This window comes from Conger conger, chromosome 17, assembly GCF_963514075.1.
Source record: "Conger conger chromosome 17, fConCon1.1, whole genome shotgun sequence".
NCBI classification, from domain to species: domain Eukaryota; kingdom Metazoa; phylum Chordata; class Actinopteri; order Anguilliformes; family Congridae; genus Conger; species Conger conger.
This window is the reverse complement of record NC_083776.1, coordinates 26768861-26794338: the sequence shown is the minus strand read 5'-3', so window position 1 is coordinate 26794338 and position 25478 is coordinate 26768861. Positions and strand designations below refer to the sequence as shown.

The window sequence follows — 25478 nt, the reverse complement described above, 5'->3', positions numbered from 1 at the left end:
TTTTATCGCTGGCCATTAGGGCGTACAGATGTGACTGCAGGGCTCAGTGTGTCAGTCCCTTCCAAGTTCATGTCCAAATAATGTCCAAATAATGTCCAAATACACTAATTGTTCAAAAATTATCGGCCAATATTCATCATGATCTGTTTTAATAAGCCTCTCGCATGTCCACTGACAACAGCTTGGCTAATGACAGTCATATTTTTAAAGTTTTTGTGATTGTTGATGTACATGGGAGGCTGACACAAAGGCATAGCATGAAAAGTTTCAACTTGAACTGAGGAGTTGCAGGCATTTTTATTTATCTTCAACCGAGCAGAATCTTTTATTGTTTGATTTGTGAAAATTCAGTTGACTGCTATAGTGACACCATGTGACCACATTTTTTGGCACCAAATTTGATGGACAGTGGTCTGGAGGGGCCATCTATTAGCGCACCAATTTGCATGTGAATCCACAAGTTATAAAGTCATCAGAAATGAGTGAAACATTGGAAGATATAATAATAATAATAAAAATAATAATAACTCCTACAGACACAAAAAATTAATTGTAATCTTTCCCGCACAGAGGCTGGAAGCTCTGACAGGTTCTGCTACGAGAAGCTGAACACTGAGGGGACAGAGAAGGGGAATTGTGGGAAGGATGGAGAGAACTGGATCAAGTGCTGCAAGCAGTGAGTGTGAAACTCCACCAAAACTCCAGCAAAACGTTCCCGCAGAGCTGCTCGGTGTTCCCGCAACGTTAGGGCGCCGTTCCCATCACGCTGCCATCGCACAGGGCAGGGATCTTACGCCCTGCGTTCACACAGCACGGCTGCTGAGGGGCGCGGTGTTTACACAGCTTAGCTTCATTAGGGTGTGGTCCGAGCACCGCGCTGGGTTTCTCCGTGCTCGTGAATATTTCCGGACTCCATGTTTATTTTTGTTTCTCGTGAAAGTGATGAATTTGCTTTGCTGAGTTTTTCGGTTGGTCGGGCGAAACCGCAAATTTTGGGGAGTTTGGGCGGGGGGGGGGTACCAACAGGAAGGTGGAGATCTGTGGGCCCTGAGACAGCGGTCATGGGCTTCCCCTCTAGGTCTTAAATAGCGCAGGGGTAGTGTAAAATAAGCAGGAACATCAGCGTCACTCCTAACTGTGAGGTGAGTATGGATGCAGTTAATCTTTTCTATTTTTAGAATGGCAGGGATCATCATATCATGGCTAAGAACTGCAGCTTTTCCGGCCTCCCTTTACCTGGGAGATTTGGATTTGAGGGCCAAATTTGATGACCTGGGTTGAGAGTTGGTCAGCCTATAGTCATCATGCGGCCTCCCCTGTGGTCAGATTTCTGGGAATGTCAATGTTTTTCTTTTGTCAACTTTTTATTTTTGAATGTGCGTCTTTGTCAGTTTTTTCCCTTTTGTTGTTTTTTTTGCCTTTCCTTTTGGCATGGGATGATGGTAGTGCTTCTCCACTTGAGTTAAAATAAATCGCTTTGATGTAAAAGCCTCCCCCTCTCTCTCCCTCTCTCTCTCCCTCCCTCCCTCTCTCTCTCTCTCCCCCTCCCTCCCTCTCTCTCCGTCTCTCTCTCTCTCTCTCTCCGTCTCTCCCTCTCTCTGCAGTGATGTGTTTTGTGGGTATCTGCTCTGTATGAACGTCGGGCGAACTCCCCGTATCGGGCTCCTGAAGGGTGACATCACGCCCACCTCCTTCAACCATCAGGGCCGGCTGGTGGACTGCAGGTCAGAGCTGCGCACAGAGCCAGGGCACCATCCCCACCTCCTCTCCCTTTCTTCTCCTTTATTCCCCTCCCTCTCTCCTCCTCTGTTCCTCATCCCCTTCTCCCTCTGAGTCTCTCTTATCGCTCTTATTTCCTCACTTATTTATCCTCTCCTCTCCTTTCATCTCTGATCCCTCTCTCATTCTTTACATTACATTACATTAATGGCATTTGGCAGGTGCTCTTATCCAGAGCGAGGTACAGTTGATTAGACTAAGCAGGAGACAGTCCTCCCCTGAAGCATTGCAGGGTTAAGGACCTTGCTCAAGGGCCCAACGGCTGTGCAGCTCTTATTAGCTACACCGGGGATCGAACCACTGACCCAGTCATGAACCTTAACCACGACGCTACTGGCCTTCCTTCTCTTCTATCAGTCTCTTATTCCCTCTCTCCCCTCTCTTCTCCTCTTCTTCTGTCCCTCAGTGGTGGACACGTGCTGCTGGACGATGAGACAGACGTGGGGTATGTAGAGGATGGGACTCCCTGTGGGCCCTTAATGATGTGCCTTGACCGCAAGTGTCTCCCGATCCAGTCCCTGAACATGAGCACCTGCCCCAGTGGCTCCAACGGGCAGGTGTGCTCCACCCACGGGGTGAGTCCCACAGCCCCGTCCACCACACCCGTTTCAAATGGCCCTCTATGCTTTACTGAGCTTGTCTGGTGTATTGGAACCTCTCAAAAATACAGAAATACTCTCAAAAAGTGTGAACCACACATCCTGGTCCCCTTGGTTGGCTCAATTTCACCAGGAAATTGAGCCAACCAATCATTAACATTCAAGGGCCCAACGGCTGTGCGGATCTTATCAGCCACACCAACCTTGCCACCTTACTAGGCTACAGGCCGCCCAATCAAGCTCAGAACCGTAGTCGGTATTTGAGTTGTGTGAGTAGACCTCTGTGGTCAGTATTAGGTGTGCGGGTGTGTGCCTCACCTCTGTGGTCTCCCCCCGCCAGGTGTGCAATAACGAGGGGACCTGCACCTGTGACTCCACCTGGGCCGGGACCGACTGCAGCATGCCCGACCCCCCCAAGGAGGTGCCCCCCAAGGAGGACGACGGCCCCAAGGGTTCGTCTCCTTCCTCACGTCCCCCCCCCCATAGCTCTCTCACCACTTACCTGTCCATCAAACGGCAAAAAATGGTCACGCTGACTCTGAGAACGCATAGAAAATTGATGAATAGTGTGTCCAGTGTTAACTCGATGAGGTACTTTTTCTGGATGCAATTGTCATGATCATTTATCAGAATGTGTGTGTGTGCGTGTGTGTGCACGTGTGTAGGGGGGTGTGTGTGTTTGCGTGTCTGACAGTGTGTGGGATTATGTGTGTGTTTGGGGGGGCAGGGAGGGAAGTAGACCATCAAGGAGTTTCTGTTCCTGAGAATGGCAGAGCTCAAGGGGGGTGGTATCTAATGGGGGAAGAGAGGTATTCGGGGGTTAGAAGGATATGAGTGACAGTTGCCAAGGAGACAGTATTCCCCACCCCTGCTGACTTGCAGTGTTTGTGTCGGGTGGTGCTAACTGTTTTCTGAATGACCCTTTTCCTTCTGTGCAGTGGGCTTGGCCACTAACAGGCTGATAGGGGCTGTAGCAGGGACCGTTCTGGCCCTGGGGGTGATTTTTGGAGGCACGGGGTGGGGAATAGAGTAAGCACCTTTCTCCCTTTCACACCTGTACCTCTTGTATGGTGCCTCTGTGTTTTTGGGGGAGGGTCTCATGACCCAGCCTGAGCCCTGAGTTGTGTGGTGTATGTGTGTGCGTGTGTGGTCTTGTGCAGTGACTGTATTAATGTAATGTGATTGGAATATGTTGTTGTTATGTGATTAATTGGTGGATTTATGGTTCTATGTTTCCTATTATTAGTGCTATTATTCTTACAATTCATCATTGTTGTTATTGCTGTTAATGTTGTTGGTGATAAGTTGTGGTGAAATAGTGATCCCTCTCCTTACTTGGGCATGTGGGGCATTAGCACCAGAGAGTAAAAAGCCCCCCTCCCCCAGAATTTTGGGCAGGAGGATTTAGAGTGATGGGGTCTCGTTAGAGTGACCCGTTAAAGAATTCCCCACACTACTCTGCAGCAGTTCTGCCCCTACTGAACATAGTTACTGAATGCTGATTACTGAACGCAGATCCTGAATGCTGATTACTGAACACAGCTACTGAATGCTGATTACTGAACACAGCTCCTGAATGCTGATTACTCAACACAGCTCCTGAATGCTGATTACTCAACACAGCTCCTGAATGCTGATTACTGAACACAGTTACTGAATCCTGACTACTGAACACAGCTACTATGACATGCAAGAACACACATTGAGAATTTATGTGCAGATGTGGGTCGAGGGATACCAGTGCCTTTCAGTGTGGGAAAAGTCAGGCCTGTGCATGCCCTGGTGTAAAATCCAGCTTTGACCAGTTTGAAATGACCAGCTACCAGCTGTTTTAAAACTTAGCTTGAGCTGGTCAAGCCATGTTGGGCGTGAAGCTGGTCTGAACTGGTTAATCAGTTACCAGATGTTTCAAAACCTAGCTTGAGGTGTTTTTTTTTTTTCAGCAGGGTGGGGCTCTGACCTGTTTCTCCTCCCCCCAATAACCCTCCGCAGGTCCTAGTGCCACAAATCTTATAATAGGCTCCATCGCGGGGGCCATCCTGGTGGCTGCCATTGTGCTGGGGGGTACAGGATGGGGCTTTAAGTAAGCAACACTCCGCATGCATTCTCTCCCCCCGATTCTAGCACCTATCTGCTTCTAGACAACCAGCTTCTGAGCTTCTGCTACAGAGGAAATGCCTACCCCCTCCCCTGTTAAGCCACACGCACAGACTAGAACTCCACCCATACAAGCTGGGAGGACAAGGCCGTGCTCCAAAAGCTCTTATTCCACGTTTCCAAATCGAGTGTACCTCCGAGCACACACCAGTGCTGAACTCACAAATGTTTTGGGAACATGGAATGGTGCAGGCGGCACACCTGGGGAGCTCCGGGTTTTAGGGTTCATGATTCAGTCGGAAAGAGGAGAGGAAGGAGGGGGACAAAATCTGACTCTGTAGCAGAACCTCTGGCTCTCCGGGCTGGCCCAGCTGAACTCCTGAAGTGCATGTGTCCTGAAAACACTCCATTAGAGCAGAGGTAAACAGACTAACCACAAGAGAATAACAGCCAGGGAGAGAGTCAGCTGCCGTTTAAACGCTGTCATCAATGATGCGCCTATATTAGCTTCCATAAAGTGTCTTTTAATCAAGTGTGCGGGGGCACTAAACGGATTAGATTAGCCCTCAAAGTGCATGGGCTAAGGATTGTACAGGGAGCTGTAGCTCTCCGTGTGAGCTGTTCTGTGGTTATGGACCTCTGATATTGGGTATTTAAATATCCTGATTATAAATATTACTTCACTATATTCCTTGTCTATAAGGGTAGACTGTGAAGTTAAGGGTTAGGGAAGAACAGTTGAACATGTTGATCAGTTCATCAGGACAAGATTGATGTTGTCCCTTTGCAATTCTGTCAATTCACAAATGGTGAAGGATGTACATTAGACCGAGCAAGTGGATGCTTTTGGACCAAAACAGGTTCAGCTCTGTGAAAACGTACTGATATTGAACAAGTGCTTCAACATAATGAGCTTAGAATTTTAGACTGATGGATAAACAAGGACATTAAATGAAGAGTCATTTTTATTGGACAGGTATGCAAATAAAACTTATTTGAAGTTGTTGGGTTGATAGAGGGGTGGTGTCTCCACCCCGGGTGAACTGCGACACCTTGTCTCCTACACCAGCCAGAGACCCTGCCCTAGCACATCAATGCTTGTGGTTTGACACACAGGGCAGCACCTTACCTAACAGTGCACCTGGTGGCAACCATGCTCTAGACTACTGGTAACCAACCCTGTTCCTGGAGACGTACAATCCTGTAGGATATTTAACACTAATATGGTACGTCTGATTCTACTAAATAGCAGCTGAACAAGGTTGCTAGCTGTTTGAATGAGGGGTGCTTTGGCCACAGCACAGTAGACCTCCAGGAACAGGGTTGGCTACCACTGCTCTGGACTAGGATATGTACGCAGAGAGGCCAAGCAAATGGAAAGCAGCCTGTGTTTCACCTCATCAATCTGCCTGCATTTATCACGGGGTTTGTGTTTTAATAGATTTATCCGATAGTTCCCTGAGCACTGAGCACACTTTCTGCCTGTGAATGTTCTGCTTTGATCACCTCCTGCCTGACATGTGCATCACACACAGTTCTCAGGATGTTTTTAAGGCCTTTGTGAGAAGTGCGTGCATTCACCTTTCACTGCTGTCAGTAAAACCCTAGCCGCAGCGCTCTCCGAAAATAGCTGAGTGAGAAGTATTCACCTTTTTCCAGTCATTGGCAAGCCAAATATAGCTTTGCGCTTTCAGTAAAAAAACTGTTGACCTCTTTACCTTCTGTGGCTGGGTGTTCCACCAGCAGTGAAGCCATCGTTTCTCCTGGTTTGGGCTCGGTGGGGAAAGGAGCACGATTAGCGTAGATTAATTCATGAAGATAAGTCATGGATAATGATCTTCCCATTGATTGAGGGGCAGCGTGAGCAGGCTTGTGATTGGCTGAGCTGAATCAGACTGCTGGTGAGTGAGGCTACGCAGATCTACCGAAGCTCAGTTTGACGTGTTATCAGAAGGTACAGTTTCAGAGGCCAGTTTAAGGCCGCACTTACACATGCTTCTGGCTCCCGAGCATACAGACACAGGTCTGCCAGCGCTTACAGAAGCCTCCGGAACGAGCCCTGGGTCACCCAAGCATGCGGGTCAGCCTGGGCGTCTCGCGTCCGGCCATCGGTCCAGCTTTCGCTGCGTTGACTAGGCCGAGCAGCGATTGGTCAGGACATTGCACAAAGGCTGGGCTCAACTCAGTTTTGGGGTGGGGGGGGTGGGGGTGGGAGGAGCGGGCGGGGTTATGAACTTCATTAACCGCTTAACTTCTGTTGCCCTGACCTCTTTCTCAATCCGGTTATCGCTAGAGGGTGAGAGTTTGTGCGGAGACGCCACGCCCCACTTTTGTTGGCCGCAGCCTTTGTGCCGTGGCTGGCCGACAAGCCTCCCCTCCCCCCCCCCGCCTGGACGGCAAGGGCAGCAGCCCTCCCTCGGGCGGGGCAGGACTCCCCCCTCCGGACCGCCCGCCCGCCCGCCGCCCGCCATGCCCTGCCTGCTGCACAGACCCGGTACAGACCCGGTACAGACACGGTGTGCAGCGCTGCACTGCATGCCCTACACTGGCATGAGCCCGTGGATGCCCCACATCTGCCCACATTATGGGGGGGTCGTGCCACGCCCCTGTCCTCCCTCTGTGGTTGTCTCTCCTCGTGGTGGTTGGGTGTTGTCCTTAGTGTCCTCCACGTAAGTGTGAGTGTATCCCTGTACCCTGGTTTTTATAGAATGTTTAGTGGGGGTGGGGGTGGGGGGGGGGTTGTTGTTTCTTTCTTCCAGAAACGTCCGACTGATTTTCTTTTGCTTAGATGGGCACGCATAGAGGGAGGAGGATTTTGTGCCTGATGTCTGTGACGCCGTGGAAATGAGGCAGACACCCTGCTGTCCTGCGGGTCCTGTGTAACTGCATGGCTGAGGGGGGGGGTGGGGCAAAGGGAAAGCCAGAGATCTGCTTCTTTAGCAGGGTAGGCGGGAGGGTACAGGGGGCAATTATTACTGAAGGGCAGGAGGGCCGCCTGTGTTCCACTGCGTGCACAGCAGCAGCCTGACCTGCGCTAACTCCCCTCTCCTCTGCTTCCCCCGCCCGCCCCGCCGCGGAAGGAATGTGAAGAAGAGGAGGTACGACCCCAACGCCAGCGCCATCTAGAGGACTGGAGGCCAGGAGCACGAGCACTAAGAGGAAGGAAGCCTTCTGGATTTCAGTACAAATCCATTTCTGGACTGCACTTAATTTCTGCCATTTTTTTGGCATTCGTTTTACTTAAAGAAATAATAATAATAATAATAATAATAATAATAATAACAATAATAATAATTAACTAACAAAAAACATAGAGAAGACTTAAGAACATTAACAGCTTCCATCTTAGTCATGTAGAAATGCAGCCCCTCTCTCAGCCCCCAAAACCCCCAGCTGCCTCAAACCCACCGCACCATGTCCCAGAATGCCCCACTGATGCAGGTATTGTTCCAGCACATTCTATGCCACTGCCCTTCTCCCTCCCCAGCGAAACAAATGACTTCCTTGACTCTGGCATGTGGAGCCCCCTGCTGGAGGATCCTTGCATGGCAAAAGAAGGCCGACAAAACAAAAGCAAAGCAACACTCAGCTTTTATCACACAAGAACAAGGAATACGCCTCTGAAACCAAAAAGTGGAAAATTATTTGTCGAAGGTTACCTAGCAACGCCTCTGGGCCCTGGTGCTCATACCCTTCCGGACCTATAGGGGGCAACACCAGACTGAGGACTTGGACAGCAGGAGCTGGTCAGAGACCAGAGGAAAAAACCAAACTCTGTGATTGACCATTAAGCTTTCATTTTCTCCACAAATTAACCGAAACTGCTTTTGTTCTACATTTTAAAATTAGCATGGTGTATAACAGGTGTTCTTTGACTGTGTTCCTGAAAAGAAAATCAAGCAAAATTTAAGCAATGAAGCAATTGTCGGCCAAATTACAAAATGACAGCTGACACAACCATGCAACATGCAACATGCAGCCAGTGCATTGTCCAGCCATTTCACCACGCCGCTGAGTGAATGAAATGCACCACCCTCCACAGGGATCAGGCACATCAGGAGTGGGTGCTTGGAGGGCCACAGACTTCTATGTCATGTCCAGGGGTCGGGGAGGAGAAACAGGCCTGGAACAGCGGCGGAGTTATATCACGGGGGTGTCTGAATGTAATCCTAGCAGCGACACAAAGCCAAAGAATTAACCAATCAAAATGTTTGGGGGTGTGGTCACACAGCGGCCCCCCTCCTGTGTGGTTGGCTTGCATCAGACACACTGTCGTGGGGCAGAACTCCCCAGTGCCTGGGGGCCCAGTAATGTCTCCATTAACACCTGCTGTACTGGCGTGTGTTCTCATTAACTCGACTAGAAAGCAAGTTGGGTCCCTGGTGGTACGCTGCATGTAAACACTACACTGGGCTTATTAAAATCTTATTAAACGAGTCCCAAGATCCACAAGAATATTTTACAAAATAAAAGAGTAGGTGCATGTCAACGAATAAACCATTTAAGTTTTATTTACTATGCAAAGAAAGGTATTGCACAAGCTTATGGGTTAATAAATGTAAACAATAACAATGGTAATATTATTAATACCGATAAGGCGATTTTTTTATATGCTTGGCCACTCCCACATCTGTGTTTTTATTTGACTATTTAAAGAAATGTAAAAAATAAAATGTCGGATTTGCCAAATCCAAAGTGAAGAGAGGAGAACGAGGTGCATCTGCAGAGTGGAGGAGGGAAGCAGCCCTGCTCTGTGTCCCTCAGTCTCCACACAGGCACAGAATGGCCGCTGTTTCCCAACTCCAGCCTGCAGCGAAGCTCGCTGCTTCTCTGTTTTCCCCGTGCTGCCGTAGCAATCACTGGGGGTCAGGTCTATGTTAACCCCACCTATCCCCACCCACACAGATAACCCCTCCCATCTTGTGAACCCTCCTCACACTGCTTCACAATCAGATGGAAGAAGTTCAATAAAAAAACAACAAAATTATTTTATTTTGGGGCCTCTTCTGTGTGCTTACTTCACAATATTCTCAATATTTTCTGGATATTTTTATACTTTTCGCTTTTGGTGTCCTGAAGCCCAGAGCGGCCGCCCGGCTGCGGTTGAGTGCGTCTGCGCGGTGGATTGGCTGCGGCTGCAGCTGCGGGCGGAGGCCCACTGTGTGCAGTGACTGCGCAGCTGGCTGAGTGCTGCGGCCTGATTGGTTGAGAGTGCGGGCCCGTGCGGTGGGCGGGGCTGGGACGCGAGGGCGTAGGAGCTGACTGCGCAGACCAGCTGCGACACGGAGTCTTCCACTGCCTCAGCTGCAGCCAGCAGCTCCTGCGTCTGCACAGACCCAGCACCTGGAGGACCAGAGGCACACACAGACACTGAGTCACACACAGACACACACTGAGGCACACACAGACACTGAGTCACACACAGACACACACTGAGGCACACACAGACACTGAGTCACACACAGACACACACTGAGGCACACACAGACACTGAGTCACACACAGACACACACTGAGTCACACAGACACTGAGTCACACACACTGAGGCACACACAGACACTGAGTCACACACAGACACACACTGAGGCACACACAGACACTGAGTCACACACAGACACACACTGAGGCACACACAGACACTGAGTCACACACAGACACACACTGAGGCACACACAGACACACACTGAGTCACACACAGACACTGAGTCACACACAGACACACACTGAGGCACACACAGACACTGAGTCACACACAGACACACACTGAGGCACACGCAGACACTGAGTCACACACAGACACACACTGAGGCACACACAGACACACACTGAGTCACACACAGACACACACTGAGGCACACACAGACACACACTGAGGCACACACAGACACTGAGTCACACACACACAGACACTGAGTCACACACAGACACACACTGAGTCACCCACAGACACACGGAGGCACACACAGACACTTGAGTCACACACAGACACACACGGAGTCACACACACCGGGTCACACTGAGTCACACACAGACACACACTGAGTCACACAGACACACACTGAGTCACACACACAGTCACACACAGAGACACACTGAGTCACACACAGACACACGGAGGCACACACAGACACTGAGTCACACACAGACACACGGAGGCACACACAGACACACACCGAGTCACACACACCAGGTCACACACACCGAGTCACGCACACCGAGTCACACACACACAGACACACACCGGGTCACACACACAGACACACACTGGGTCACACACAGACACACACCGGGTCACACACACAGACACACACCGAGTCACACACACCGAGTCACGCACACCGGGTCACACACACACACAGACACACACCGAGTCACGCACACTGGGTCACACACACTGGGTCACACACACTGGGTCACGCACACTGGGTCACACACACTGGGTCACGCACACTGGGTCACACACACTGGGTCACACACACTGGGTCACGCACACTGGGTCACACACACTGGGTCACGCACACTGGGTCACACACACTGGGTCACACACACTGGGTCACACACACTGGGTCACGCACACTGGGTCACACACACTGGGTCACGCACACTGGGTCACACACACTGGGTCACACACACTGGGTCACGCACACTGGGTCACACACACTGGGTCACGCACACTGGGTCACACACACTGGGTCACGCACACTGGGTCACACACACACACATACTGCATGCAGGCCTCACTGTCCTAAAGCCCATGTCACATTCACAACACCTTGGTTAACGGAGTATGAAATGTGTGTTACAGCACACGTGCACTAGCACGCAGTCATACATACACCCACACATGCATGTACACCCACACATGCATGCACACACACTCATACACGTGCACCCACACAGACACACACACACACACTACCTGTGCATCTGTCAACAGCGAGTGCACTCTTAAGGTGCAGCACCAGGTCACCCAGTTCCTCCTCCTGCTCCAGAAGGCTTTCTGATCGGTCCACCAGAGCCTTCCCAGCACACCCCTGGTCCTCCTCCTGTTGGGGGCTGTGAGCCGGGTCTCCCCCGCACTGGGGGTCAGCGTCACCAGCACCAGGGGTCTGTGTTGCTTTGGGCTCTTCCTCACTCTCGCTGACCTGCACCTCTGTGGGAGCCTCCTCTTCCTGCAGGGGGCGCTCACCGGCCGTTTGCTCCCTCTCTGATTCCCACGTCTCCGAGTCTCCCGCTCCTTCACCACTTACAGTTGCCAGGGAGACGCCAGGCACAGGAATCATGTAGAGTGGCTGCTTTTACAGGGAATTTGTGTAAGTAATTAAACAATTGTGGGTAACAATTTATTTGACACTTTGCTTATAATGCCTTAATGACAATGTAATTGGCACTTCATAATGCTGACTTTTTAGTGCAAAAGATTTGTTTTTTTTTATTTTTATTGAAGCTTCTGTACAGAAAGGCCAACAGCCAGCTTGATAGGACGTGGTGGCCATTTTGCACTCGCCTGTACTAGCAGCCGAATCTGGGCCAGCTCGTCCTGGAGGTTCTGGTTGTGTTGGGTCAGGACTTCCACTGTGGCCTCTAAGTGACAGCACTTGTCCTCTAGAGAGGAATGCTCTGACTCTACAGTTTCTCTCCATGCCTGCAACTGTTTCTCCAACTGCCTGAGGATGACCTCACACAACCACACACACACATGCCATGCACACACCCAGACACACACACACACACACCATGTACACACCCAGACACAGACACACACCATGTACACACCCAGACACACACACACACACCATGTACACACCCAGACACACACACATGCCATGTCCACACAACCATACACACACATGCCATGTACACACACAACCACACACACACACACAGGTGAGTGGTACAGCAGGAGCTCACACAGGTGAAGACGGACATGGGAAATGTGTGACTGGCACTCACCACTTCTCTCTCTGCAGATCCCGTACCGCCATCCGTGTCTGACTCAGGTCTTTTTTCAGAAGCGACGTCTTCCTCTGAAAATGAAAAGCATATGCTCCATAAGGTCTGGCTCCGTGCTGCAAGTGTGAAGGTTTCTGGGCTACCTGAAGCTACAGGTATTTATTTATTTGGATGGCGGTTAGCTGCTGAAGGTGTGAAGGTTTGCCTCGCACACCTGAGGCTGCAGCGCTGTGTCCGTCTGTAAGCCCTTTGACTTGAGCCGGGGCTGGCGGGGCGTGGCGCTGGGCTGCCGGGGCGTGGCGCTGGGCTGCCGGGGCGTGGCGCTGGGACCAGGGGGAGGCTCCCGTGTCTGAGGAGGTGTGGTCTGTGACAAGACGGATGCTGTGGGGGCACTGGGACGTATAACACAGTTTAGTAAAGACTTGCTAAGATACTTTCTGTGCACACTGTTCATATACCCCCAACACACAGGCCTAACCCATACCTCCCCCCAAACACACACACACACACACACACACTTTTCCTTTTTAAACTACTTTAATTCTATTACTTCTTCTTTTTAGCTGTACATTATCACTTGTTTGTTGTCATCCTGTAAATGTATTGCATACCTTTAACTGACTGCTTTATTTAATGATTTTAATTGCTTCATCACATCTCATCTATAGACCCAATGTATTATTTACATGATTCAATCTCCCTATGGTCTGTACTTGTGTAGAAAAGCACATTATAACTAAGGGTTATTATGGTATTTTACACACACCTGCACGGCATTCTGGGAGGAATCTCTGTGCAGAGTGCGCTCCTCCTCTCCGCCTCCCTCGTGGCCAATCGCCTCCTCATCAGCGTGTGGCGTGCGCTGTGTGCCAGCGAGGTCAGAGACTCCCTGAAAGAAGGCTACCGACACGCAACACGCCTGTTACCCCCATACGCAACGCAACACGCCTGTCACCCCCACACACACACGCAACACGCCTGTTACCCCCACACACACACGCAACAGGCCTGTTACCCCCATACGTAACGCAACACGCCTGTTACCCCCATACGTAACGCAACACGCCCCCACACACACACAAACATGCCTGTTACCCCACACACAGCAGAAGAGTGTACCTGGGTGCAGTGCTCCATCACTGGGTGTGAGGGTTTGTGTTTCCTGCTGCGTTTGTGAGTCAGGAAGCAGGTCTGGCACAGGTGCACATTCACACACTTCAGACAGCGATACCTGCAGAGAGGAGGAGACTGAGGAGAAACGAGCGCACACACACACACACACACTCACACACACACACACACACTCACTCACACACACACACACACACACACACACACACACACTCACACACACACACTCACTCACACACACACACACACACACACACACACACACACACACACACACTCACACACACACACACTCCAGCGGGTACCTGAGGCCGGTGATGGGGAAGGCCTTGCAGACGTGGCAGCGCACACGGTGCAGCACGGCCTCACTGACAGAGAGCCTGTAGAGGGTGGAGAGCCAGAGCAGCAGCCTGGGCTCAGAGCGCAGCCAGCGCAGGAAGACCTCCTCTGACACGCCCGCGCTGAGCACCTGGGACACACACACGCACACACACCTCTCACCTTTCACCTTTCACCTGGGACACACACACACACACACCTCACACCTGGGACACACACACACACACACACACCTCACACCTCTCACCTTTCACCTGGGACACACACACACACACACCTCACACCTCTCACCTGGGACACACACACACACACACACACCTCTCACCTTTCACCTTTCACCCCCAACCCTGCCCGCGCTGAGCACCTGGGACACACACACACACACACACCTCACACCTCTCACCTGGGACACACACACACACACACACCTCACACCTCTCACCTGGGACACACACACACACACACACACACCTCTCACCTTTCACCTCCAACCCCAACCCTGCCCACGCTGAGCACCTGGGACACACACAAACACACACACACACCTCTCACCTTTCACCTTTCACCCCCAACCCTGCCCGCGCTGAGCACCTGGGACACACACACACACACCTCTCACCTTTCACCTCCAACCCTGCCCACGCTGAGCACCTGGGACGGACACACACACACACACACACCTCACACCTGGGACACACACACACACACACACCTCTCACCTCTCACCTTTCACCCCCAACCCTGCCCGCGCTGAGCACCTGGGACACACACACACACACGTCTCACCTCTCACCCCCAACCCTGCCCGCGCTGAGCACCTGGGACACACACACACACACACACACACACACACACACCTCTCACCTCTCACCTCCAACCCTGCCCACGCTGAGCACCTGGGACGGACACACACACACACACACACCTCACACCTGGGACACACACACACACACACACACCTCTCACCTCTCACCTTTCACCCCCAACCCTGCCCGCGCTGAGCACCTGGGACACACACACACACACACATGTCTCACCTCTCACCCCCAACCCTGCCCGCGCTGAGCACCTGGGACACACACACACACACACACACACACACACTCCTCTCACCTTTCACCTCCAACCCTGCCCGCGCTGAGCACCTGGGACACACACACACACACACACGTCTCACCTCTCACCCCCAACCCTGCCCGCGCTGAGCACCTGGGACACACACACACACACACACACACACACACTCCTCTCACCTTTCACCTCCAACCCTGCCCACACTGAGCACCTGGGACACACACACACACACACACACACACACACTCCTCTCACCTTTCACCTCCAACCCCAACCCTGCCCGCACTGAGCACCTGGGACTGGGACACACACACACACACACACACACACACACACACACACACACACACACTCACCTCTCACCTCTCACCTTTCACCTCCAACCCCAACCCTGCCCGCACTGAGCACCTGGGACACACACACACACACACACTCACCTCTCACCTCTCACCTTTCACCTCCAACCCCAACCCTGCCCGCACTGAGCACCTGGGACACACACACACACACACTCACCTCTTACCTTTCACCTCCAACCCCAACCCCGCCTGGTCATGTGCCGCCATTCACCAGAGGAAACCGGCTCTTCAAAATTGCGTGTGTACTGGTGGGTTGTGATTACTTTGTTGACTTTGCCTGTTTGACTTTTGTTTTATTTTGTTTCACTCTTGATTTCCGTCTAGCCCCTTCTGATTGTTCAACTGTTATTTTTCCTTTATTATTTCTGAAGGTAAATGGAAATTAAAATCTCGGTTGGGGGTACATTATTTGGACTGATTAAGTGTTCCAAAGCTCAGTGTTCAAAGTCACACCGTACCCAGTAAACCTTTGGAAGACTAGCCAGGTTAGTTAGTTTTGAATCAGCAGATAGAGACTGGAGTAACAATTTCTGTCTGTCTGCAGTAACAATTTCCATTGGCCATTCCCCACTCATTTCCCTGTTCTTCCTCCTGTTACGGTCTGACCTACCCCCTGGAAGCAGGTCCGGACTGCGCTCTCCACTGCACCGAACACGTGGCTCTCCTGCACCACTGCAGGGATCTGCAGGAGAGGAGACAGGGCAGTCACATCACATACGTAGCTCCTCCTGACTCCCCTCACACCTGTACCTGCTCCTGACTCCCCTCTCACACCTGTACCTGCTCCTGACTTACCAGCTGTCTTTCCTACCAGTCTACTCCCTCACCTGTATGCAGTCTCACTTGGGTTGACCTGTGTGAGATATCTTACATGGCTCCCCCTCTCTGTTCTCTCTCACACACTCCCCTCTCTCTCTCTCCCTCCCTCCCTCTCCCCCCCTCCCTCCCTCCCTCTCCCTCCCTCCCCCCCTCCCCCTCCCTCCCTCCCTCTCCCCCTCCCTCTCCCTCCCTCCCTCCCTCCCTCTCCCTCCCTCTCCCTCTCCCCCTCCCTCCCTCCCTCTCTCTCTCTCACCTGGCTCAGGTCCTCCAGCAGAGCTCTCAGGCCGCTCCGACTCACTGTGCCGCTCTCTCTGCCCTGTCTTCCGCTGCAGCGCTCCGCCAGCTGGTACAGAGCTGTCACACACACACACACACACACACACTCAGAGCTGTGTGTGACACACACACACTCACAGCATGTACTCAGAGCTGTCACACACACACACACTCACACTCAGAGCTGTCACACACACACACACACACTCAGAGCTGTGACACACACACACACACACACACACTCAGAGCTGTCACACACACACACACACACACACACTCAGAGCTGTCACACACACACACACACACACACACACTCACACTCAGAGCTGTCACACACACACACACACACACACTCACACTCAGAGCTGTCACACACACACACACACTCACACTCAGAGCTGTCACACACACACACACACACACACACACACTCAGAGCTGTCACACACACACACACACACACTCACACTCAGAGCTGTCACACACACACACACACACACACACACTCACACTCAGAGCTGTCACACACACACACACAAACTCACACTCAGAGCTGTCACACACACACACACACACACACACTCAGAGCTGTCACACACACACACACACACACACACACACACACACACACTCACACTCAGAGCTGTCACTCACACACACACACACACACACACACTCACACTCAGAGCTGTCACACACACACACACACACACACACACTCAGAGCTGTCACACACACACACACACACACACACACTCACACTCAGAGCTGTCACACACACACACACACACACTCACACTCAGAGCTGTCACACACACACACACACACACACACTCACACTCAGAGCTGTCACACACACACACACACACACACACACTCACACTCAGAGCTGTCACACACACACACACACACACACACTCAGAGCTGACACACACACACACACACACACACACACTCAGAGCTGACACACACACACACACACACTCACAGCATGTACTCAGAGCTGTCATACACACACACACACTCACAGCATGTACTCAGAGCTGTCACACACACATCATCCTCAAAGCTCATTACAGAATGATCAGATCTGTAATTCTTGTGGATGGCAGAGCAGTTGAGGGTGTGTGTACCTCCTCACCTGCGTGTTTAGCAGAAAGCGTGTCTCCTGAGAGCGCAGTCAGTGCCGCCTCCACGGACCGCAGGGAGATGCAGCCTGTCTGCTCCCTGAAAGGAAGCCGACACCAGGGATGAACGCAGGCAGCAGACTCCCCCCCTCCATCTGCGGCTGTGAGCAGCACTCTCACCGGTCGAACAGCCTGAAGAGGAGTCTGGAGGTCTGCTCTGCGCCTCCCGGGGGGACCTGGCCGGGGAGCTCCGCCGACACGCCCCGGAACAGCTGTCCCAGGCTCCGCCCCATCTCAGCCTCTGTGACCCCGCCCCCGGGGCCCACAGCCACGCCCAGCCTGTGCAGCGCCGGGCCAATCGCAGACAGCCTGACCACGTGCACTGCAGGAGGTACGGCCCACACACTCAGTCACTCTGCACAGCAGGGCCCGACCCTAGAGATCTGCCTTCCTGTCGGCTTTCACTCCAACCCGAACCAAGCAAGCACACCTCACCATCTTCATTTGTAGAATCAGGCGTGCCAAATTAGGGTTGAAATGAAGTCCTATTATATTGTGCACTGCACACAGTAAGGTTAGACAGTAGTATATATACATTAATTTCAAAAGAGTACCATTGTGAAAAAACAAAGCTGTAATAAATGTAACACATCAGTGCCTCACTTTGTATGTATTCTATTCTTGCTATCATGTATTTAATTTATATTCTATTTACATTTTTGAAATCTGGTTTCCTGTGGATCCCAGAGACTAGCTTGTCGATTATGCATCAGCTAATGGAGATCCTTAATGAACTGAAAGGGAAGTGGCAATGCAAGCACACTAAAACTTCAAATTGCACAGAAAACATTTGGACATAAGCATAAGCATAAGCAACATCACTGACACGGCAGACAGGCGTTTCCTTGGTGACAGAGTAACGTGCGGCTTAGGTGTGCAGATTGTGTGGCTCTCCCCTGCCCTAGAGCGGAGGGTGGGGCACTCACTCTGGCAGAGATTCTGCAGGGACCGGAGCTTGAAGGCAGCGCGGTACACGGCAGGCACCACCTCATTCAGCCCTTCTGCATGCAGAACACAGAACACGGAACACAGAACATGGAACACAGAACACAGAACACGGAACACAGAACACAGAACACGGAGCACAGAAGAGGCTTCTATCTGCGTCTGCTTGTTTTCCTTTCCTTACAGGTAAGACTTAAGCAAAGAAAATGCTTTCAATTTGATGCTTTCCAATTTTCCCTACTTTGCTCTGATGAGTGAACAACACGCTATTGTTTTTATAAAATGTACAGGTTCATTAAAAAAATACTTATTTAAAAACATGAGCACACTACAAAAACTACAACTTGCTAACAGCCCTAATATATAGAACATCCACAATTTGCACATAACTTATAAAGCGTGTGCTTTTAAAAGTATTGATCGATGAATTAATCTTGTTTTATTGTGTCTTGATATTATTAGGCAACCCCCATTAGTGCCCAATTAGAATTAACACTTGGATTTCCTATATTAACAATTTAAAGCAGGATAATTATGTACATTTCATATGTATATATGCAGATATATAGATATTTGTGTATGCAGCCTGGCCATTAAGTAAACGGCATTTCAAATACAAATCACATTACATTAGCAGCTATTTTCACTTCTGGAACACAGACTGCGAGTTTCTTGGTCATTATTTCCTCAGAATAAACCGCGGCTATTGGCCGTTTTGATAAATGTTTGGTGCGGTACCTTTTATTTTATTTAGTACAGTACAAAATGTAAACTGTTTAATATTCCATCTCAACCTGGCACAGAGATGTGCAAGCACAACGTACACAAGTTACACGTCACATCACACGACAATGATATTGATATACAGGTTATACAGAGATACCACATACACTTTGATTCATCTCCGAGTTTACGTACCTATCACGTCGAGATCCATGAGGCAGAATAAGTGCACTTTTTTGTAGAATCTTCGGGTGTTGTATCCTTCACTCTCGGTTCGAAAAAAAACAACTGTTTATTAATTTTGCACGGTACAGTACAAAATTAGCACTGGTACTTCAATAAACTGTTCTCAAGATACACATACACCTGCTGTATTATGTGTAACTTTCTGGGTATGCGCGGCACTAACATTGATAAAACATCAAATGCCATTCGACAGTTTAGAGACAATAATGTGGCAAAATGACAAACTGACCTGTTATCCTGTGCATTAAGTGGTCTAACGCAGAGGATAGCTACTCGATTCGGTTATCATTATTGGCTATGTTAACACGTGAAATTGTGATTGCTGTAATGTTACAGGAAGAAAAATCGTTTTTTATCATTTATATTCGTATCCTCTCGGCGATTTGACACATTTACGAGCCTAAGGTAGAAAAAAAAGCGTCATGAAATTTCCACGGCAACGACACACATTCTGCTCTTCTGGTTGGATAGAGCACAGGAACGGGAAGTCATTTGAAAACAACGAGGGAAGAGGATCGGAAAGCAGAGATGTTCTTGTACATCTCGATGGCATAGATACTCTGAGGAAAGTCTAGCATGCTTGAATTGGGAAAGGTTAGCTTGCCTGTACCTACATAACTAAATGAATAGGAACTGTGCCTACACCGTCCTCTGCCAGTTATCTATCACTTTCATGAACGGAGACCGCCCATTCGTGTAATGGTAATATGGTGTGCTTGTTTGTAACAATAGAGTGCTAAAATAGTTAGCGGGAAACTATTTACAAGCTAATGCTGGACGCTCGATCAAAACGAAACTACGGTATTCGCGTATGGTGAGTTGCATCTGAAAATAACCATTCACATTACTTGATGCACATTACTTGAGCTCGTTTGCGGTCTGTTTCATGGTTGATTTTTCCTCTCATCGCTGATTATGGAACCACATAAATATAACATAAATGTTTAGCTGCACAGGGACCGGAAAAAGCATCAATTTCCGTTGCTCGGTAGGTGTGTTGCCGGAGCATGCTGAATTTGAGCTGAAACCCAATAGTACCGCGTGCCACACCCTTCAGCCATCTCACCTCACCTAAAGCCGCAGCACTGAATAAACGAGCAGCTGCATCTTGACTATTTTTGTCGAGGGGATTTTGTAAAATAATTGGATCAATACTTACCTCCTGTGTTTTTCACGCCGTCCGTGAGAGATTTTGGGGCGTTTGGCACAACAACCGGTGACTCCCCTGCGAACGGTGTCAGTCGCTTTGACCCTATTCGCCCAGTGGCTGGTCCTTTCTTCCTCGAGTTACTGTTGCCTACGTTAATAATTAATGGCCTATTCACAAGAACATTATTAACCAAACGTGCATGGATGAAGGACACTCCTAGTTAAATATAAAATATTTGGCATCTTGAAAATATATAAGCACAGGTAATAGCTGGAGGATTCTCAATCAGTATTGTTGCTTTTCGGGTTCCTTCAGGAAAGTAATCAACATTTTCCCTAGCTGGGCTGAGAAGGGTTAAATTTAAGTTAAACGAACAACAAAAAGGCACGCCTTTTCTCTCCCTCTTGCCAGTCAGTTTCACTTTTCGAGTATCTGGAAGTGTCGGATTGTTAAAGAACTTAACTGATTGAAAGGGTATGGCATTTTTATCGCAACAATTTTTTTGTAGATATCGTCTGTAGATATCGTCTGTAGACACGCTTTTTTGTATCCACCTCTTTTGGTGAATCAGGGGTTTTCTTGAATGCAAAACAATTACACCTAGCATGACACAGATTTCACCTAACACCAAATAATGTAGATGCAATTTGATACGCTGAGTCAGAGAGAACCTTATCCTCCGAGTTTGATGGATTCTGGTAGTGTAAATATGATTATTTATTGTTTGTGCGTTTATTACATCCATTATTTAACTCAGACTGGTCATTTTCGTGCAGAAAAACAGCCAGCATGCAGGAGATTCGGAAGAGGAAGATTCCTTTGACAGAAGCGCTGATGTCGGATCCGGACTACATTCTGCAACATGTCCAGCAGGGGGCGCTGATCACCCCGCGGGAGTACAGCAACATGCGAAGCATTCAGCGGTCGAATGAGGGGAGAGTCATTGACCTGCTGGACAAGGTGATGGACAAGGGAGAGGACACCTGCCAACGTTTCTTGACCCTCCTACAGGAGCCAGAAGTCCAGGATACCTTCCCTCGTCTGAAAAAGCTCTGCTCCGCTGCTGCCTTAGGTACTGGCTCCACAACAAGCACCCTGATTCTGTCTGAGAAATTCAACAGCAAAGGTTGGAGGGGCCAGAGGGTACAATAATATATAACTATGAACCCTTTTAGAAAAATGCTAATCTCTGTTCTTTCGTTTCTCAGACATCCCCATCCAGGAGACGCAGAACACAGAGGTAAGCTCCTTTGCTGACACAAGGTGGCACTCTGCTTCCTTCCCCCACTCGCTCTGCACACCGCTCAACAATGCCCTGCCAACACTTCACCTTTCATCTCTCACTGTCCTGTATGTCCTATGAGTTCACTGACCAAATGTCCATCGCTTCCTCTTGTAGCTCAGTGAATACAGGATGACTAGTCTGCCACGCGGTCACTGTCTGATCTTCAATTATGAGCATTTCAAGAACCTGAAGGAGCATAAAGGATCCAGCGAAGATGCTGGTTAGTATGTCGATTCAGTTGGAAACCGGTTTACACTGGCTGTGATACCAGGAGGGGTAGGCTGCCACAGAGATTCCTGTGGTTTCTTCTGAAGGCTACTCCCTCAGCAAACATTCATGACACGTTCAGTCACTCATTAATTTTCACACACTCACTAACGCACTCAAACATCCATACCCAGCGATATTTCCCCACTAGAGGGCGATAATGCCGGTGAGCTGCGGTTGTTCATGTCCGCTCTCCTCTCTCTGGCTGTGGCAGAGGCCCTGCGGCAGGTGTTCGACTGGCTGGGCTTCCGCGTGAGCGTGCTGGAGGACCAGACGGCGGGGCAGATGCGCGCCGCGCTGCGGCGGTTCAGCTGCATGGACCACGGCGACTGCTTCGTGTGCTGCGTGCTGAGCCACGGGACGGAGCAGGGCGTGTACGGCCAGGACGGCGAGCTCGTCCCCATCCAGGACATCCTCTCCCTCTTCAACGGAGCCAGCTGCCCCTCCCTGGTCGACAAGCCCAAGGTGTTCTTCTTTCAGGCCTGCCAGGGGACGAGGGTGCAGGGGGCTGTGACCGTCCAGGCTGACTGCATCGCCGGGGGCACGCACCCAGAGACGGACACCTTCCCGGTTCACAGCCACACCCTCCCCGTGGATTCCGACTTCCTGGTCGGCGTGGCCACCGTTCAGGAGTGTGTCTCCATCAGAAACCCCGTCAGTGGGAGCTGGTACATCCAGTCCCTCTGCCACCAGCTGAGAGAGGCCTGTCCCAGGTGAGTCCCCTTAGCCCCAAAGCCTCACACTTCCCCCTTGACCCCCAAATTAAGGACAGAGGGTCCTTGCAGGGTGTTCAACAGATTTGAAATCATCCAGCTGAAAAAGTAGCGGGCTTGGGGATAGGGGTTAAAATTACAGTATGCATTTGCCAGTGTCAGAAAATGCATGAAGACACTTTTTTTAAACAGGATTGCGGTCCGCCCTATGGACTTTTTGCTTGTTTTATTGACACAAATCAATGTTTCATTCTCGTATGTATATGTCACATCTGTATCCGCAGTATCTGGACTTAGTTTCTGAAGTACGAAGAGAACATTTAGTTTTACTGGGTGAAAAAAAAGGAATCATCCAGGTTTACCAAAATGATTTCATAAGAGAACATCAACAGCAGAGGCTGCAGCGATGCTCCCTGCTGGCTAATACGAGTAGCCATTTCATTTTGGGAGATAAATGGAGGGATTCAAGTTATCCAAGCCACCCAGAATAAGGTGATATCATATGTGGTACGCATGCTCACACACATGCTGATCCTGTGTTTCTCCAATGGCAGGGGTGAGGACATCCTGACCATCCTCACCAGAGTCAACCAGGAAGTGAGCGGGCGAGAGGGGGCCCTGCGGAGCCAGAATGGGCAGACCCCTGACCCCAGATTCACCCTGAGGAAGAGGCTGGTCTTCCCTGTACCCACAGTCTGATCCCAAATGGCTGCTCCTTCCACACAACCACCCAGTCTTAGAACAAACTATTATGCACTTCCCTGTTATGCAAAGAAACTATTTTCACCTTTTTGCATTTTATGGCATTTTTATATTTCGTCTTTATAGTTGTGTAGAAAAAAAAATTTCAAGGACACGATGTACTGTTTTACAATTTAAGGGAATGCAAATGTAGGCATTAAATTCTTGTTCATTTTAAGATCTTTTGTGTGACTATTTTTTGTTTTGCACTTTTTTTCTGTGGTAGTTATTAGCCGTGGTAATATTTGGAAGCTGGGGGATGAACATGGATTGGTGGGTGAAGGCTGAGGGTGAGCACCAATTGGTGGGTGAAGGCAGAGGGTGAACACCAATTGGTGGGTGAAGGCAGAGGGTGAGCACCGATTGGTGGGTGAAGGCAGAAGGGTGAGCAATGATTGGTGGCAGAGCTGAAAGCAGCTCAGGCGGTCTTGACATGACGCGTTATGCATTGATGGTCCATAGACAGGGGACACCATCTCACAAAACTAAGCAACAACTTCCTGACCCAGTTCAACGCCGGCCTACTCCATCCTGGTGGAACCATCACGCTTCGTCATCGCTGTCACAGATAAAAGGGATGAATGATATAGATGCTCACCTTCACCAAAATAACGGTAATGATTCTGTGAGTGGCCCTGTCCCAACAAGGAATTTCTTACTTGTCATTTCGATATAACATAGCAGTTGAAAGAATGTGTGTAGGCAACGTCACAAAAAACTCCGCAAGCTGCACATCATTAGAGAAACTCGCAACCTATAAGTATAGTCACTAGTTACAGGCTGGTTTACAAACTAAAATGAGATGGTGTCTGCTGAAATATAAGAAAGACACAACCATTTTTTTAGAAAGCTAGTTCAGCAAAATGTGTATTTGTATTGCTTTAAGGAAGGAACAAAAACACACATACATTTTGTACTGTACATTTCCCCCACTCAAACACTCAGTGCTCACATTTTGATTACAAGCGGCCAAACAAGAAAAACATCTCATTGTAATTTTTATCATTCTAAAACGGAAGCTGCTAAATCTGGCGCTCAGGTGGCGGCTTCAGGGAAGTCCGGCTGGCACTGGGCGTGCTGGCACGTTTGCGGGCAGGGGCCCCACACAGTGGAGGGGGCATCAGTCTATGGGCAGGACCAGCTTCTTCCTCAGGGTGTACCTGGGCTCCGGCATCTGCTTGGACTTCCGGTAAACACCGTTGCTCACTTCCCGGTTAACTCTGGTCATGATGGTCAGAATATCCTCTTTCCTGCAACATGCCAGACTGTTAGTTCACCATTAGCGCACCTTTTGCACTTAGCCTTTTGGGCCCTAAAACTGCTGTGTGGCTACAGTGTGCTGTCAATCACTGATTCCAAAGGGCCATTGAGAATAAACAAAACACTTTCCACTTCTCAAAGCATTGAGCTGCAGCATACGGTTTTTTTTGGATCATAAAGTCTTGCTCTGTCATTACTAGATAGAAGACGGAAGACACAATTTATCTCACTTGAAATTCACCAAATGCAACATCACTGACACGGCAGACAGGCGTTTCCTTGGTGACAGAGTAACGTGCGGCTTAGGTGTGCAGATTGTGTGGCTCTCCCCTGCCCTAGAGCGGAGGGTGGGGCACTCACTCTGGCAGAGATTCTGCAGGGACCGGAGCTTGAAGGCAGCGCGGTACACGGCAGGCACCACCTCATTCAGCCCTTCTGCATGCAGAACACAGAACACGGAACACAGAACATGGAACACAGAACACAGAACACGGAACATGGAACACAGAACATGGAACACAGAACACGGAGCACA

At 50.0% G+C, this 25478-nt stretch overlaps 3 protein-coding genes across 8 annotated transcripts in view; 2 read left to right on the top strand and 1 right to left on the bottom strand.

The window, feature by feature from the left end:
- Positions 1-9467, top strand: part of adam23a (ADAM metallopeptidase domain 23a) — a 55969-nt gene extending 46502 nt beyond the window's left edge. For all 3 annotated transcript variants that reach the window (XM_061226339.1, XM_061226338.1, XM_061226337.1), the window contains exons 21-26: positions 571-676; positions 1605-1724; positions 2186-2354; positions 2719-2830; positions 4371-4461; positions 7556-9467. In XM_061226339.1, coding sequence (XP_061082323.1) covers positions 571-676; positions 1605-1724; positions 2186-2354; positions 2719-2830; positions 4371-4461; positions 7556-7601 — 644 coding nt within the window. In that variant the 3' untranslated portion in view covers positions 7602-9467. The remainder of the gene's footprint in view (positions 1-570; positions 677-1604; positions 1725-2185; positions 2355-2718; positions 2831-4370; positions 4462-7555) is intronic.
- dytn (dystrotelin) lies at positions 8972-19611 on the bottom strand. The gene is made up of 14 exons (XM_061225734.1): positions 19477-19611; positions 18540-18614; positions 17734-17935; positions 17568-17653; positions 16405-16505; positions 15943-16014; positions 13866-14029; positions 13549-13660; positions 13196-13329; positions 12644-12821; positions 12430-12503; positions 11990-12143; positions 11396-11768; positions 8972-9818 (listed from the first exon to the last, which is right to left on the bottom strand). The coding sequence occupies exons 1-14, from the start codon at positions 19493-19495 to the stop codon at positions 9526-9528; spliced, it is 2037 nt and encodes a 678-aa protein (XP_061081718.1). The 5' UTR covers positions 19496-19611; the 3' UTR covers positions 8972-9525.
- Positions 19612-19980: 369 nt separating this feature from the next.
- Positions 19981-23782, top strand: LOC133116989 (caspase-8-like). 4 transcript variants are annotated; one of them, XM_061227039.1, is made up of 7 exons: positions 20168-20188; positions 20233-20341; positions 21454-21749; positions 21886-21917; positions 22077-22182; positions 22444-22942; positions 23497-23782. In XM_061227039.1, exons 3-7 carry the CDS (start codon positions 21467-21469, stop codon positions 23639-23641), a joined length of 1065 nt encoding a protein of 354 aa, XP_061083023.1. In that variant the 5' UTR covers positions 20168-20188; positions 20233-20341; positions 21454-21466; the 3' UTR covers positions 23642-23782. The 4 variants fall into 4 exon arrangements, with proteins under 4 accessions (XP_061083021.1, XP_061083023.1, XP_061083020.1 ...); XM_061227036.1 differs by having other exon boundaries at positions 21454-21803; XM_061227037.1 differs by lacking the exons at positions 20168-20188; positions 20233-20341 and adding an exon at positions 19981-20121 and having other exon boundaries at positions 21454-21803.
- The last annotated feature ends 1696 nt before the right edge of the window (positions 23783-25478 follow it).